The 17,065-nt window shown below is 42.4% G+C and overlaps 2 protein-coding genes across 3 annotated transcripts in view; one reads left to right on the top strand and one right to left on the bottom strand.

The window, feature by feature from the left end:
- The window catches only part of prlhr2a (prolactin releasing hormone receptor 2a), a 4,447-nt gene extending 2,653 nt beyond the window's left edge, over positions 1-1,794 (top strand). Inside the window, exon 3 of the mRNA XM_031849603.1 lies at positions 442-1,794. Coding sequence (XP_031705463.1) covers positions 442-1,078 — 637 coding nt within the window. The 3' untranslated portion in view covers positions 1,079-1,794. The remainder of the gene's footprint in view (positions 1-441) is intronic.
- A 1,043-nt stretch (positions 1,795-2,837) lies between these two features.
- On the bottom strand, positions 2,838-15,165 carry rab11fip1a (RAB11 family interacting protein 1 (class I) a). Of its 2 annotated transcripts, XM_031849630.1 has the most exons (6): positions 14,451-15,165; positions 9,241-9,677; positions 8,321-9,113; positions 5,232-7,001; positions 4,839-4,941; positions 2,838-4,659 (listed from the first exon to the last, which is right to left on the bottom strand). In XM_031849630.1, exons 1-6 carry the CDS (start codon positions 14,798-14,800, stop codon positions 4,456-4,458), a joined length of 3,657 nt encoding a protein of 1,218 aa, XP_031705490.1. In that variant the 5' UTR covers positions 14,801-15,165; the 3' UTR covers positions 2,838-4,455. The 2 variants fall into 2 exon arrangements, with proteins under 2 accessions (XP_031705490.1, XP_031705491.1); XM_031849631.1 differs by lacking the exon at positions 5,232-7,001.
- Positions 15,166-17,065: the final 1,900 nt, after the last annotated feature.

Consider the following 17,065-nt stretch of genomic DNA (forward strand, 5'->3'; position numbering starts at 1 on the left):
TGATGGAGGCTACAGCTCTGGGGAAGAAGCTGTTCCTGATGATCTATCAGATTATTATTTTCTCCATTTGGCAGTGCTCCACGAGTTTGTGCTCTTTACACTAAATTGTGTGCCAGAACCCCAAATCCTGCTTTCTCTGTTCACCATGGATACAGGGGAAGAGCTGAATTGCATTTGAATTTTATGAAGCCTTTGTGGACACGCTTTATATAATTTGTTTGTTTGACACTGTCAATTTGGAATTCACTGCCTTTCTGTGCTCGTTTTTAAAGCCGTCTTATCTGTTGTGCTCAACAGCACAACAAACAATTTGTTTGTTGGAAAGCGCTGACTTGTGAATGCTGTTCTTCTTTACTTAACCCGTGTTTGGCATGTAAGGATGATCTAATCTAACTCTGGTAAAAACAAATGTAGGTCAATCTCTACTCTGTTTCTTCACAGATACTATGCCACAGTTCATCCTTTGAAAAAGCGCATCTCAGTCTTGGCGTGCACCTACCTTCTGTCTGGGATCTGGCTGCTGTCCTGCGGCCTGGTGGCTCCAGCTGTGGCTCACACGTACCATGTGGAGTTCAAGAATGAGGGCTTCACCATCTGCGAGGAGTTCTGGATAGGCCAGGAGAGGGAGCGGCTGGCCTACGCGTACAGCACTCTCTTCATCACATACGTCCTGCCTCTCTCGGCGCTCTGCATCTCGTACCTGTGCATCTCTGTCACACTGCGGAACTGTGTCGTCCCCGGCCACCACACCCAGAGCCAGGCAGAGGCTCAGCGCATGCGCAAACGCAAGACCTTCCGGCTGGTGAGCCTGGTGGTGGCAGCATTTGGCGTCTGCTGGATGCCAATCAGTGTGTTCAATGTGCTGCGTGACATTGACATTGACCTGATTGATAAGCGGTACTTTCTGCTCATTCAGCTGCTCTGTCACCTGTGTGCAATGAGCTCCTCGTGCTGTAATCCTTTCCTCTACGCCTGGCTACACGGCCGCTTCCGCGCTGAGCTCCGCAAAATGTTTAAATGTCGCCGTCGCATTGGAATCTCGGGCAATAACGGTGTCACCGCCAGCGTGGTTTTGTGAAGCTCCTGTGTTTTTGGGCTCCTGTTGGTTAATCCTTGCTTCTTTGGATAGAAATAGGCAGCCACATTATGAGTACCATAATTCATCAGCCCAGTGTTAAAACTGCTGTTTACCAATACGCTAAGAGTACCCCACCAATTTAGCACTGCCATCTTATAACATTGTCGGACTCACAATGGACCGTTTGAAAAAAGGATCATGATCAATGTAGCAGAACCAGATATCTTCTTTTTTACTCACATTCTTCTTGTGAAAACCTGGCACCTACATTACCCACAATGCAGCTCAACCACAGTTAGGTTGGAGTTTCGGATGTGTAACTTGTTACGACTAATGTTGCCTTCAACCGCCAGCCTCAAACTGAGATTAAGAGCAGGCTACAGAGGTCTGGTCAACTAACTTCTTTCGATACACTCTTACATTTATTCAATTTTCAAACCTGTAGTCTTCAGCACCAACCGACGTTGACTCAAGCGACAAGACCGGTAAAGTTTCCCTTTAAGCCTGAACCATCGACTGCCATGTGTGTTTGTACTGAATTATTAGTTCAATTTATCCATTTTCGAAATGTCTTTTTTCGCATGATAAGAACTTTCTTTTTGCCAGATTTAAAAATGTTTTTAATTAACTTCACGAAGCCGGTAAAATTCCTATATTGTTATTGTCAAGAGATATCATTAAAAGACCTGAACCAACAGATTATTTATCTGTCTTGTAATACTTTCTCTGATTTAAATGTAGCTCAAGCGCAAGTTCAGACAGGAAGACACTCACTGGTATTCCCTGTCTCTCCTCTCCTTGTAATTACTCTATCAGCTGATTGGGGGCGTGCACTTTTAAGTAACCAACCAGATTCTGCACATCGGTTCCTGAAGCCAATCAGATCGTTGCTGTCAAACTTTAAGTGTTCTCCTCTCTGCTGCTGTCAGTTGTCATTTCAGCTAAGCAGATGCAACCCTCCTCCACCCCAGTCGCCTCCAGTCAGCATCACAGTCAGGCTCCTGATTCACCATCACCACCAGTGTCTGGACTCCAGGGGGGATTAGGCCTGTTGGACCTCAGTATCCCTACCCTCGGTGATAGTACTTCAGGATGGAGTCCAACCGCCAAAGACTTTGCACTTTTCATATTTGATGCATGTATAATAAATCATTGTTAAATTATAAAACAAGTCGCTCCTGATTTAAATACACAGTGCTTGTAGAATCAGTTCATTGCCTTTTATTTTTTTTTCCCTTCATGGGATTGTTGACAAGAAAAATATAGAATATAACCACTTATTCTATCCATAAATACAAAGTACTGTGCAAACATCGTATTTCCACTATTCTGTCCCAATTCATTTTATTGTAAGTTTAGAAAATAAAAATAAAACAATTTGTTGATCAACTTTACTTTACACAAAGCTCCACAAACATTTACATTGTTGTTTTAACCACCATGAAAAAAAAAAAAAAAACGGCTCTTGACGGTCTCTTGGATTGTAAAGCAGCCATTGTGCACAATAAAACATCCTGTGTTTCCATGGCAAAATTTGATTATTATTCTCGTTTGTGTGAGACTATATTACATATAACGCGAGCGCCACTAGTATGTTTACATGATATATAATAGGACAACTGCAGTTGTCGATGCAACATGTATCCGAGTGCTCATTAGATAACAATTATGTTTATTAATATTTAAATTACGTATGTAGGTGATATTTCTTTCCAACTGTTCATACAATAATTGTAAATAATCACAGATACAAAGAATGTGGTGAAATATTTAGTGTCTTTATTTAAAATAAAACCAGGTTTTGCTCAGCGTCACTTCCTTCAAAGGTTTTACATGGACCGTAGTAGTATCGTCATGTCAGCAGACACCAGGCTGCACATTCTTTGAGCTCTCACTCCGGTACAAGAAGAGAGGAAGCCAACAACTGTCCGTCCGGCAAATCAGACACACGATTCATTGAAACGTTTTGAAGGCACAGGTCTGTACATTCTCAAGATTAATATTGCAATACTTGCTGACAAAAGATAGAATAACATCATCATATAAAAGGCATAGATGTTCATTTATTAGTGTAGTTCAGATACAAAGGCAAGGCTGGTTGGTTATTACTGATACTGAGTCGATTACCGTCTCTCTGATTATTTATCTTTATATTTGGTTTTCACTTAACAAATACAACACAAAGACCACAGTGATCAAAACCTCACATTATTATTCGAAGAGTTTGATTCTGCGCTATTACTGGCATAATATTTCAAACAATGTACACAGGCTTCATAACAATCACATGAAAGAAAAAAAACGATACGCCTGCTGCCGTGCAATTCAATCTATGCACAATACAGAGCAGCTGCTTGCTGTTATTTATTGCTGCTTTTCTAAATAACACCTCTTTGAAGCAAAAATAGGCACAATATGTTTTTAAGGACTGGAAGACCAGCTGACATTCGCCTGTGCTGAGTTAAACGATGCAGGAATGTTTTTAAATGAATGGTTAAAAAAAATATATATGCAAGTCAAAAGGTTCAACAAAGAAAACACAAAATAAGATCTGAGTGGTAAAAGTCAATGTGCCCTTGTTATACAAACAAACTTAATGTTGAATTTGGATGGTTGTTTAAGGTTATGTATATCATCATTCATTGCACAGAGATAAGTTACACAGAGCCCAGATAATAATCTTTGAAAAAAAAACATCATTAGTATATCAAATAAAGCTCCACCCAGGTTTTATCAAGTACAACATACATAAAACGTTGAATAGATTTTCATGTAACAATTATTTTTAAAGTAAATTCCAGTGCCACAGTGTGAAAACAAATACATTCATTTGCTCATATAAAGATGTTTGCCTTGCTTGTTATTAAAGATGCACCGATACCGATGCTGACTCAGCTGGATCTGGTATCTGTGACAATGGGCTGCTATCGGGTACCATTATTTTAATAAATAAAATAAACTACATTTATATCTATGTGTTCATTTGTTACATTTTGTAACAAATACATAACAAAGTTAGGAAAGCAATGTTTAAGTCAAGCACGATTGAATGATCCCCGTCACTTCCTCCCAGTGAGGCACGCAGCTTATTCATTTCACACTGGTATCCGATCGGTACTTGCTATCGGCTGACACCCAAAGCCCAGGTATCGGAATCGGTTACTGAAAAAGTTGGATCTGTGCATCCCAACTAGTTATGAAGTGTTATTCAAATTTCCAGCATTCTCAAACAATTTTGACTCTGAAACTAAGAAAGTGCATAATGCTCCCGAGACCGTCATCGAGATCTCTCGGCACACAGCGACAAAACAGTACAAACGCAGAACAAACATAACGGTGTCCTGAAGAGGGACTCTGTTCTAACAGACGCCGTTACCTCACTCTGGTTTGTCAGAGTTAAGAGATTGCAGGATGCCGGGCTGCTCGTCTATGACGCGTACCAGCAGGTTGTCGATGTACTCCTCGAGCTCCACAATCTTAGACTCCTTCTTGGACAGGTCGGTCTGCTGCCTCACCACCATTGTGATCAACTCTTCCTGCGTCAGCTGAGTGAAAGGACCACTATCCACCGCGTTTGCCACCTGAAGGGAATGAGGAACGGTGAATTCAGTACAAGCTCGATTTAATACATATTGAACTGTTAAGGGATGTAGTTGTTATCCTATTTGCACTGTAAGAACATATTTAACAATTGACAAAACTAATTGACATCACATGGTCAAAGCTTTTAGCCGCAACATCAATGTCAACAAAACCGTACCTGAGCCTTCCGTGGTGTGCTCTCACGGACCTTGATCTCTCTCACAGCGGAGGTGCTGATTGGATGCTGGCTCTCTGAGCTCATGGGCTTCACAGGATGAGGCCTGTAAAGAAAGCACATCAATTATTGTAACGCACTCAAAAGGATTACCGCAAGTAAGTACAATATGCACAGAATTTTCCATATCATTCCATACTGATCCGTGTGCAATATTCACAATTAAAATAAAAAATTAATTAGTTGCCTCGAAACCACAAGCTTTCGAAATAGTCTCACCTAAGGCCGATCCCAACACCTAATCTGCTTCCCCATACAACAGCAGAAAGCCAGATGCACAGTCTAGATAAAACAGTCCACAAATGCATTCTTTGTAAATTGCCTGTTCAATCTCACCTGCGTGGAGTTAAAGCTAGCCCACCTTCATTGCTATTCTGAGCACTGACAGGCTGAACATCAGAGGGTGAGACCCTCACCCGCAAAGGTGCCTTTCCCCCAGACAAACCTCCTGCCAGAGATGCTGGTTCTACTTCCTCCATGACTACATTGAGGGGTTCCGAGGAAGTCAACGTAGAGCCAAAAGGCTCAGCTCCAAACTGATCTTCGCTTCCATAAAATTCATTTTGTGTTCTCCCATCAGCTGGAGGCTTCAGTGTGACAGACCCATCCCTGCCACCTCTTGCGGAGAGGACTTGATTAGCTGTAGTTATGGTCGGTTCTTCTTTATAAACGGGCTCTTGTCGAGACTTGGTAGTCTTATTGTCCAAGTGAGTTGTGGGCGGACGACTTTGTTTTTGTCTCGGTGAATTCTTTCTTTGGAAAACTGGACTGACCTGATTTGAATCTTCGTCTTTTTTCATGTACTCGCTGGGTTTGTTTGAGTCGCTGCCATTAAAATCAGCAAATAAATCTGTCCGTTTCTCTCGACTAAATATGTTATCAAGATCGCCCGGTGTCATTCCCCGATCTTCAACTTTCTGCTCTCTTTGTACACTGCCGGTAGAAAAGGGATCTACTTCCTGGTTCGGCTTCAGCTGTGCCCATGGGTCTTTGGAGAGGAGCTCAGTGCTGGGGAACGGGTCTAACTCTGCCTGCCTGCCTCTTGTGACCATGCTGCTCATACCTGAACTAGATTTAGTTTGGATGTTACTGTCCATGCGGTTGTCTGAGACCACTGGTGTCACAGCAAAGTCTTCTTGCTGTACTGGCTCTTTGCCAGTAGTCCTCTGTCTGGGTTTGGCTGTGGGTGCCTGTGTCGTCACAGTGACTGGCGCTTCTCTTTCACCATCTTGTGTTGTTGTTTCCATGTGGCTAGCTGATCTGGGTGCATGTGTTGCTCCAGGAGATGGACGTAACACCCTCTTTGCTCCATCCCTGGACACCTCTGGGACTCTTTCTCTGCTTGTGTTTGCAGGTCCTGAGACTGCGGGCAGATTAGGCCTCATGAGAGATTGGTTGGCAGTATTCCGGCTCTGTGTTTGACTGTAATCTGCTACTAATCGAGGGTCTGGAGGCGCGACTGATTTAGGGGGAGCTGGGGCTGCTGCTTTTTTTGATGACGTGGGTTTGGTCGGCTGAGATGGTGTTTGGTATTGCTTCATAGTGGGACTCTCCTGTGGGACTGAAAACCCAGCACTGGATTCATTCTCCTCTGGGCCGTCCACACTCATCTCTGCAAAGTCCATGTGTTTCTGATTGACCTCAGCGATGATATGGTCCCATCGGGTGTGCCCTTGCACTCCGTGTCTCTTGTGAGGAAACAGGGTGTCATAATCGGGAAGTGGTACAGACATTTTTCTGCCTGGCTGTGGTTCATCTTTCTCTACATATGCAGGGTTCGTGATCTCTCTGACGGGAGCGGTATTTCCTCCATTTTGGGCCCCATGTGTTGTGTACGAGCGTGGCACGGGGGCTCCTCTTTTCTTGTCCGCCATGAGTGAAGATTGCACAAATCCTGCGGACAAATCCTCTGTACTGCCACGGGGAGAACCACGCGGGCTTTGACTTATGTTCGGTGGAGCCAGGGAGGAGTGGAGACTGGAGAAAGTGTCGGGGGAGTCAGACGGGACACTAGAGAGGGTGGACTCAGAGGTGGCTGGGGAAGGACACAGCTGACTGGGGACTGTTTGGCAGTCAGCGGGCTCAGACTCCAGAGATTCAGTGTATCTGCCAAGGAGTCAAAACAAGGCCTACAGGTCAGTGTGACCATCACAATAACTAAAGTCATATCCACCAATGTACAACCCATCACCAATCCCATGGCAAAAAAAACGATTAAATTCCCATCTACAACCACACATAATTTATCCCTTAGACAGTTTAGTTTTAGACAAAATTGTTCATAAAATGGTCCACTGTTCAATCTTAGTGGCCAACCGACAGACAGAACTTCTAATAGTCACGTGTCTTTACGTTCCGGTTTCTGAATTTCTTTTGACTGACCAAATATCAAAAGACTATAGATTATACTAGGTATTCCAACATGTAACAAAACATCACAAATAAATAACACAAGCAACTTTAAAGGCCCAAGGCTATCTGCCATCTAGCAAACATTTTTGAAAACAAAGACTACTGTTGCATCAGTGACAATGGAAAGAACAAGCCCCTTACCACGATGACTCAGAAATAAAAGATCCAGTCCAAAAAACAACTATAAAGTAACCGCAGACGTCGACAAGGAAAGTAACACCGTCGCACACAAGTCACTCCGTATGAGCTCTGGGAAGTCTACAACCTGTTCCACAAGAACCTGACGAGCACAAGCCACACCCAGATTCTCATCTGCACTGAGGCCAAACTGGTCAAACTGGTCCATCAACCGTTGGACAGAATTCAGAGTTTTGGTCATTCAAGACAGCCACGAGGTCGAGTCTACATGGACAACCTGGAAACTTGTGGAATTCCCAAGTTTAAGTGTTGACAGAGATGGTGGAAGGTGAACATGTGACACAAGTGTGTTGGTTTTCTCAAATAACATTTCTAATTGACATGCATTTCTTACTCGGGCATGGATAACAAAGACGAGAAAAAAACATTGTTGACCTGCACACATTTGTTTTTTAATGAGCGTGACAGTGAATACAGTTTTACTATATTCTGCATCGATCGCCAGGTGATGTGGTGGTTCACTCTTACACGGACATCTTTAGCTTTTATCTTTTTAAACGGATTCTGCTGCTGAATCACTTCGACGTGTTGGATATATCCTTCAAACACATATTGTAGACCCTTCTGTCTGCTTCTCTCTGAAATAGCTTTTTAATTTTTCAAAAAATGAGGTCAAATGTATTCAAGGAGTGCAGTTAGTGGCAGTGCGGGTCTATGGTAGCGGAGAGCTTGACGGAGTAGCAGCAGGGGGCGGGGCGTGGCAAAGGGACTGTTAGTGTTTTTACAAGCAACCAACAGCAACCCCAGTGCCATAACACTGACACAACAGTTACAGTTATTACATTAGTGCAGAGTAACTTCAGGAGAAGGCCTACCTGGGTTTGACTGCAGACACTTTAGCAGTACGGTTGAGGAAGCCACCAATGGCAGACGGGGTTTGTGGCTTGCTGCTGGATTTCTGATGATCAGCTGGTCTTTCACTGCCAATATCGATGTCCTCAAACGTGCTGGAGGAGGGCTGGGAGATCGGTTTATCAGGATCTCCTGGATTGCTGCTAGGAGCTGTTGTGGGTAGCTCCTCTTTTTTCTCCTCCTTCTTTCTGATCATTCCGAACAGAGACGACAGCCTGTCGCTCATAGAGGCCTCCTCCTGTTGTTTCAGCTCCTCGGATCTGCGTCGCTCCTCCTCCAGCTTCTGGTGTTCTGCCGCTTCCTCCTCCTCCTCTCTCTGTTTCTTCCTCCTCGCCTCATCTTCAAGGAAGCGTCTCTTCCTCTCCTGTTCCTCTTGGTGTCTGCGCTCCTCTTCCTCCAGCCTCTTGGCCTCTTCTGCCTGCCTTCTCTCCTCCCCCTCCGGATGGCGCTGTTGCTCCAGTATTGCCCTGTCCGTAGACTCGTGCTTGTGGGAGGGAACAGGCACATCTACAGGGACTTCTGAGGTGTGTTTGCGGACATCCTCTACAGATCCTTGGCCTGAGCTGTTCAGACTGAGAGTAGATCCACTGTGGGGATCCGTCTCCTCTGCGTACACATGGTTGCCGTTGATGCACATGTTGTTCAGGTCACTGTTGCTCTGCTTAGTGCGACCCAGTAGGGAGAAAGTACCCAGAGACTGCTTGCTGTCAGAGCTGTCTGTTCGCTTGTGTCCCAGGAATTTGAATTTCTTTTTAACTGTGGGAGGAGAGACAAGGAAGCATGTTTACATTGTTGACATGCAAAACACCATTATCCAACTTGCACTGCACTGCAGAGGGAAGACAGAACTGTCAACAAACTGAGTATAGAAAGGTTAAGTTACCATCAGGAGAGTCCACATTGGGGCCAGATGAGCGGCTGCCACTGAGAGAGGAATTCTTCTCTGGAAGAGTCCCCAGCGTAGACATGGACTGCGAGATGTTACGGTGCAAGTTTGATTTGGGCGCAAAGAGGGTTTTGAGTTTGGATTTCTTTTTCACTCCTTGGGACTGATTGAGTGACTGTGCGTCGGCCTCTCCCTCGCTGTCTGTGAAGCCCTTGCTGACGGAGGGAACGATAGCCGAAGCAGAGTCGGAGAAGCCATCCTTTTTCTTCCCACGGACTTTGTCCTTCAGCTTGGAGATGCGGGAGCGCGGTTTGTCCTGCATAGAAAGGTCCAACATGCTCGCTGACATGTTGTTTCTCATGAATTGGATATCTAGCAGCACCTCGCCTCGCAGCTTGTCCTGTTTTCCACTCTTGTCCACCAGCCTGAACCAACTGCAAACGACAGAAAGAAGGAATCGGGTGTTAAAGATGGAGTTTTTGCAAGAACATTGGGTTTTTCAGAGAACAAATGATAAGCTTTTTACATTTTAAACCGTTATAGATATCTTGTTTTATTACACTGCTAAATAGTCTATTGTAACAGTCTATAAACTTACAACTTATCCGGTCATTTAGCCGAACATTCAACATTTGAGACTTTTCTTCAATACAAGAAAAAAACATGGCAAATTTGGGATACATGTCCACTTCAGACAGATCACTACCTCAGTATCAAGATAAACAGTTCATGGTTCTGAAAACTGTATGAAACGAGTTGATTTGTACAGGAACTAGTTGCAAATTAAACGGTAAAGAACTGTTTCTGATGCTATGTAAAATTTAACTTATAATTAATAGTTTTATTTATTTATCATGCAGAAATAGAAAACAGTCACTTTATTCTGGATCTCAACTGTGATGATTTACTTATCATAGTCTGAGAAATGTCAATGATGAGCAACAACATTAAAACTGCTATAGAAATACTAAATATTAATATTATGTTTCACTGAGGTTTTTTTTTTTTTTTTAACCAATATCAGTCCTGATAATAACAACCAAATGTTTTCATTAATTTTAGGAGTTTTAACCCTTTAAAAATGCCCGTTTTTGAAACGATGCCACTATGTTTTTAAATGAAAAGAAACGTAAATTGCATTATATTCTGTATAGTAACAGCTATGCAAACATTTTATTTTTATTTATCAGTGATTTGCAACAATATTGATTTTGAAGCATTTCCATTTTTTAATGCAATATTAAATCAAAGAATCTCACCTGTTCATTAAGCCGTGGCCATGTAAAATATCCTTATTTTGCTCTAGAAGTAAAGCACAACAGCACCACTTGCCCTTGGCTCATATGGTCACAGACGTTTGCATGTAGCCACAGAAGTTCACCTCTACAAAGTTGAATACATTTGGTAAACTGGCCTGCAGAGCTGCATAATACAGCAGCAGAGACTTGAATGAGAAACAGGACAATAGCAAACATTTGCTCCATAGAGTAAGCATGTGAAAATGGCTCAATTTGGTTGAAACTAGTAGAAACTAGTTTTGAAGCCAGGGTTTGATAGCCTGTTATGATAGAATGTATGATCTTGTACTGCAATGGCCGGATCAAAGATGTAGGTTTGAGTGGGGACATTTGTGTCCTGAAGGAGCCGAGTGTTTGTATTTCCGCTATGCAGTTTATTATAGACTTATATTAGGAACTTAGCTTTAACTTCCAGAATTAGAAAAAAAAAATCTAAAAGCTAAAGATATCCCTAGTGAGGCACAAGGGTTAAAAAAAAAATGAACACAAAAACAACATACTGTGAATAATCTACTGGTTCTTAATAGCTCGGACTTCAAATGTGTGTCTCTTTAGACCTGCGACCGATAGGCATCATTAACGTGTGTACAGCCTGTTCCTGTTCCTGTTGGGAGCAACATGCCAACCACAGATAAAGCCCGACAATCACAGCTTTGTCCGGGCTCACCCCTCATGTGCTCTCTGTTGCACACAATCAGCACTTATTGACGGCGAGGGAAGGGTAGGAGTGTTCTGGAGAACTCGTTCTAAAACCACGTAATTAGTGCCATTACACACCGACACTTCATGCTTGTACAATTGAAGCCTTGCCCTTGCTATTATTACATGTACTAATAGTGTAGCAGAAGTGCCCATTATAGCTAACCTTTAAACTCTGATCCACATCACCCCCTTTTGCATGAGAGATCCATCCCTGACAATCATCTGCAGACATGTCCACACATCCATCATCCACTCATCGTATCGTTAGGCTGCTGGTCATAAACCTACCACCTCCATGAGGTTGAGGAATGCAGAGTATGGACTGTAAACCACTCTGTGACTGTAAAAGAATGATGAAGCATCACATCGTCCCGTACAATTTACAGCTCTGGATCCTGCCTCACTCAAAAACTTGAACCGATTTCCTCTTTGCTCATTGGGTAAAATATGATGTGGGCCCTTCGAAAGTCCAATCTAACCTTGTATGAGATAACTTGAGGTACAGCCAACATAACCGTCACTGAATTTGAATAGTTAATTTAAATACTGTTAATGCCATAGTGTGGCATTAACCAGACCGATATGTGAAGTTCACTGTTTACTGGAAACAAGCATGGGAGTGAACCAACATTCCTCAAACACGCAGGGAGGAGCTGCGCAGTACGTAATGTACTGAAAGTCACACTGAGCCTAATTCAAACACTTCTCATCTCCTAGCCTAGACCAAGCATGCCAAGACAAACAATGGCTAACTCGGTCGAACCGCGAGGACAGAGAGATCACGCTTCCTCGGGCCGATCAAGAGGCTATTCTTATTAAATTATTAAAGTTATTAAGAGACGGTGTACATGTTCTGTTTGAATAGAAATACAGGGCTGCACCCGATACCCGTCCTCACCAGTCCTGCTGGACAGGTTCCTAATTGTCAAGGGCACTTCTCTTTTCATGGGTAATGATTAACAGGAGAGACTGTATTCAAACCAGAGTGGAGTCAGTCTATGAAGTAAAGAGGTGTCAATGCTGTAAAATATAGATTCCCCCAAAACATCTGTTTAACACTCACTGACACCTCACACTAACATTTCATTTCATTTTAAAGGTTTTTAAGAATCGGGTAATAATATCAAATCTTAAAACTCATCGATAGACGAACGTATAAGATCATGTTGTTTTAATTCTATGAAGGTGATTCTCATGTTTGGTGGATAAAAAAAAGAGAAGGATGGGAGCTACTGTATTTTTAGTTCCACTGCTCTGCTCTTTGTTTACTAAATAAATAATGTGGCTCATGTGTCTGAACAGAAATAATAACCTGAACCTGTCCAATATGTAACTCAACAGACGCATACATTGGTTGAAAGAGAATTATTCTACTTAATAAAATGTATTCATTTTTTGTCTCCAAACTGTAAGAATGTGTTGCTTTTTGGTAAGTAATTGTAATCTGAACATCTTTGGGTTTTGGACCATGGGTTATATAAAATAAGTGATTAGTAGATGTTAATTTGGGTTTAAGGAAATTGTGACTGAAATTTTATGGACCAAACAAATGAGTGATGGAGGACATAAGCCCTTGATTGATCAATATTGTAATTAATAGTTAGCTGCAGCCATAAAAAAAATGATCTGTTCCTGGTAACACTTTATGAAAATAATCTCTTTGTTATAAAATGCACTCAAAGCAAACTTTTAAACCGCTTCACATCAAACCTGTATTTATAATCAATCTTAACGTCCGTTCATTTGTGACAATAAACGACTCCTTTTCTCCTACAAGCTCAGATATACCCGCACCGTGGAACCTATTTTCTTCTCGAATACACTGTATTGTGTTTAGAGGCAACAGCAAAGCTCCCTTTCAGCTGGATAACAAAGTCCTCGATGTCACACCCTTTATCAGCGGGACAGTAATCCAACACCACGCGCTTCAAGGTGAAGACACACATCCCATAGCCTGCATGTTGGATCTTAAAGGAGACAGAGGGACTGAGCCGAGCAGGCAGAGTGAAGGACTTCAGGACGGCTCATGGAACGACCTTTGCCATTAAAGTGTCTGAAACTTACCGCGCAAACACGAGATAACGTTTCAGATATGACTGTACAATAACCAAGTGACTGACGTCACACTAGTATCAAAGCTGCCGGAAGTAGAGCAACCTCACTCAGTCTTTACGAAAGGTCACATTTAAAACTCAAGAGTCTATATGTTAAACCATCTCTATCTTTAAAAATACTCTTACGTAAAAGGGTGTGTGTTATCCAAATTTAAACACCAATTCAATGTTTGTTTTTGATTCCTGTCACACCCCATGCTACATCAAACCATGCGTCATCGTTCCAAATATCTGGGTGTGAGCAGACGCATTTGTTAGTTAGTAAAGCTAGTAAACAGCCCCGAGGAACGTGCAAGACTAACAGCAGCAATGTGAGATGCCAGCTGGCCGCTACAAAAGTTAAGAAGTAAAAGTCTCAGCCAAAGATTTAAAGTTAATTCAACGGAGAGAAAAGACAGGAAAGTGCTGAGATTAGAATAATCCTGGACTGTTTACCCACAATCTCCATAGTTTTCCGTTTTTCTCCACAGACACTGATAACAGGAAGAAGGGGAGAAGAGGTTCCAGGTTCCCTGAAGTAACACTTGGCTTGATTAGATGGATAGAGAATTCACTGCGGCATTTCACACTTTATGCATACGTGCAGTTAGATATTCCAACATTAACAACAAGATACATTTGCTGAATCATTCACAAGGTTTAGCAGTAATTGTTTTGAGCGGTCCTGCTTCTTCCAGGTCTGCTTAGCAATAACCCCTCAGGAGCAGAGAGTGTGGTTAAATGAAGATCAATAAAGACCCAGGGAAATGATGGGGTCAGGGACCAACGTAATGTTTGTTTACCACCTATATTACATTTCAGATTGAGACCCACACACTCAGACTGTGGACTACTTTCGTCTATAAAGTTTGCAGAGACCTTCTGTGGTGATGCTGCACTGTAAACAAACTGGAACTAAGGTTGAAGCTGGATTTAGAGAAGAAAATAAGAACTCTTTGTTTGCATGAACTAGTGGAAACCTTTGTATAGATCATAGCTACTACAAGTAATAAACAAAGGGAAAAACACACCTAACACGAAACGAGTTCTCAGCCTTTTAAGGAACATGCAATAGTGTGAAACAGGTTCGGCCCACACATCAGTAGTCACTTACTCTGTCTTCTTGCCGGGGTTGTTGTCATGCAGATCCAGTAAGTTCACCACAGCTTGACCCAGAAACTTGTCGAGCCCCACCTGAGCCCGGTGCATCGCTATGATGTACAGCGTGCAGCGGTCCCCGTTGCCCGGGTGGAAGAGCGGCAGGTCAAAGGAAGCCTCTTCTTTCCACACCGGGTCGACACATTTCTCAGACACAGAGGTAGAAAACTTGTCTTTGGCCACCTGGATGATGGCGTAGGCGTCGTTGGTGCCATTTTTACCCTTGGCACGCAGGTTCCGAGCCTGGTGCACCGTTACGTGGACACTCGTAGGGAACCACTGCTGGCTCTGGTCGGCCAGAGACATCTCCGAAAGCCTGCTAAGCTTTTACTAAAAGTTAATCCGAGTTGTCTTGTCAAAGAGCTTACTACTGCGGGCTGTTGGCTAACCTCTTGCTGAACTCTTGCCTACCTTCGCCGTCCTCCGCAGCTGTAGGTTTAGGTTACCAGGCTTCACTCCAGGAAACTCAGGTCGTAACGTTACCTCTTCGTAACGCTATATCTAAGACTCTAATAACACTTGAGTTGAGATAACACTAAGTTAACCAACTTAACGCTAGCACCGACCAACCAGGTAAATTACTGCAGTGCGACTAATTTCTTTACGAGGCTTTTCATAAAAACAGTTTCCTTGTTTTGCCTCCGCAGTGTAAAACACTTCACTTCCCTGATGTTAAGAGTTCCCGCCCATATTATTCATTGTGCTGCCTGATTGGCTAATATTTCAGTCCGTTTTTTAACTCCGTCAGTGATTGGACAGCGGCGGAGGAGGTCGTTGAGACGTCGCTGACCCTTGAATAGGCCACTGATCAGTTTATTCTGGCAAAAATGAATAGAAGACGTTAACAGGACAACAAATTACACTGTACTGAGTTCAGTGATACTAATTCAGCACTTAAAGGATGGAGGATCGCCCAAATGGTCAGACAAATGTATGGGGCTTCTTGAAAAATATTACTGCAGTAAAGCCACATTTAAAAACTATATCCTGTGTAGGAAATTAAATAACAATAGAAAATAAAAAAGCAGGCATATGGATATGCAAGTATACAAATCTCCTTTTTTTTCTTTTATGAGGATTGTTTTGGTTCACCAGAGCTGGTAAGAGGATAGTGTTGTTTGCAGAACCTGCAGGAACAGTATGTTCAGGTTATGACTGATGCAATTATGTCAGATGGCTTAAATGTGAACCCATGAATGCATCCAGTCATGATCAGGATGAAATCACTTCATCTTTTGTCTCTCACCGACATCTTAGTATCCACATCTTGATGTGTCCACCGGGCTTTCATCAAGATGGTAACCAGCAAATTGATTAAGAGGAATATTCCTTTAGTAGTTGATCATTACTGGGGCTGCAGTTAAGGCAAAATATTGAACATTTGCATTGTTGTTTATTGTAGGCCTGTGCAATATGAAAAAAGTAGCTTATCCTCCACAGACTCAATGTTTTAGTAGAATAACATTCAGTTACAGATAGAATATACTAAAAGCAGGTGTTCACAGAGATGAGAGTAATAACACCAGATGCATGAAGTACCTGAACACAATGACATCAAAATATGCACTGAATCACAAACAAGACAAATCTATCTCAATGTTTATATTTGTCAACGAGAGGTTCGATGCAAGTCACTGTCACGTGGAATAGATGATCATTTTCATGTGTACATCCTGAATACATCCTGAGCGGTGCCGATCAAAAAGCGCACACCTCACACAGAATATATGCTCAACAGACTGACCATACTAACACCCGACAGTAACAACAAACAGTATGTAAATCTATGGATTTCATGAAGACTTCCTCACGAAGAACAAAGGGAAAAAAAACAGTGACAATGAGCTGCATTTAGAAACACTATTTCCTGTTCATGTAATTTCCTGAATTGCAAGTGTATAAAATGGACTAATAAGCAGAAGTATGGCCAAGGGGCATTTGTAAGTCTACTCAAATGTGAAGGCAACATTCTGATTTACTTTATTTAAAAAGCTTATGATCTGCATGCTGTGATGTTTTTTTTGGTCAGGCCTCTGATGCGTGAAAAGTATTCTCTGGATACTCATTGAGACATTTTTAATACCAACACCTCTGAATAAATAATAGTGTGACAGATTACTCTTATGTCATTATGGGCTGGACACATTTGTCATTGAAAAACCTGCGAGATGTGTCAGACTTGCAAGACTGACACATCTCAGATCCCTGACAATAACTGAAAAGTGTCTCTGCCGCCCAGGAGGGGGCAGTCATTCCTGCATTAGACCAGAAAATGACTTCTGCTGGAAGTGAAAATTGAATCAAGTGACTAGGTAGAAAAAAGCCAATGATTTTCCCCCTCTGGTTTTTATTCCTTCTGAATGCATTAGATAAGGGGAGCTGTGTCAGTGCTGATGGGAGCTTAGCAAAACAAAATAAAAGAAACACTTTTAGCATATATTCAAAAGTCTCAATAGCTTTTTTAATTCACTCACAGATTCTGTACAGCCACAGTCATGCAATTGCCCTCCTATTGTCTATGCATACACACACACACACACACACACACACACACACACACACACACACACA

Source organism: Anarrhichthys ocellatus, unplaced genomic scaffold, assembly GCF_004355925.1.
Source record: "Anarrhichthys ocellatus isolate YVR2014 unplaced genomic scaffold, GSC_Weel_1.0 scaffold9, whole genome shotgun sequence".
In the NCBI taxonomy this organism is placed as follows: domain Eukaryota; kingdom Metazoa; phylum Chordata; class Actinopteri; order Perciformes; family Anarhichadidae; genus Anarrhichthys; species Anarrhichthys ocellatus.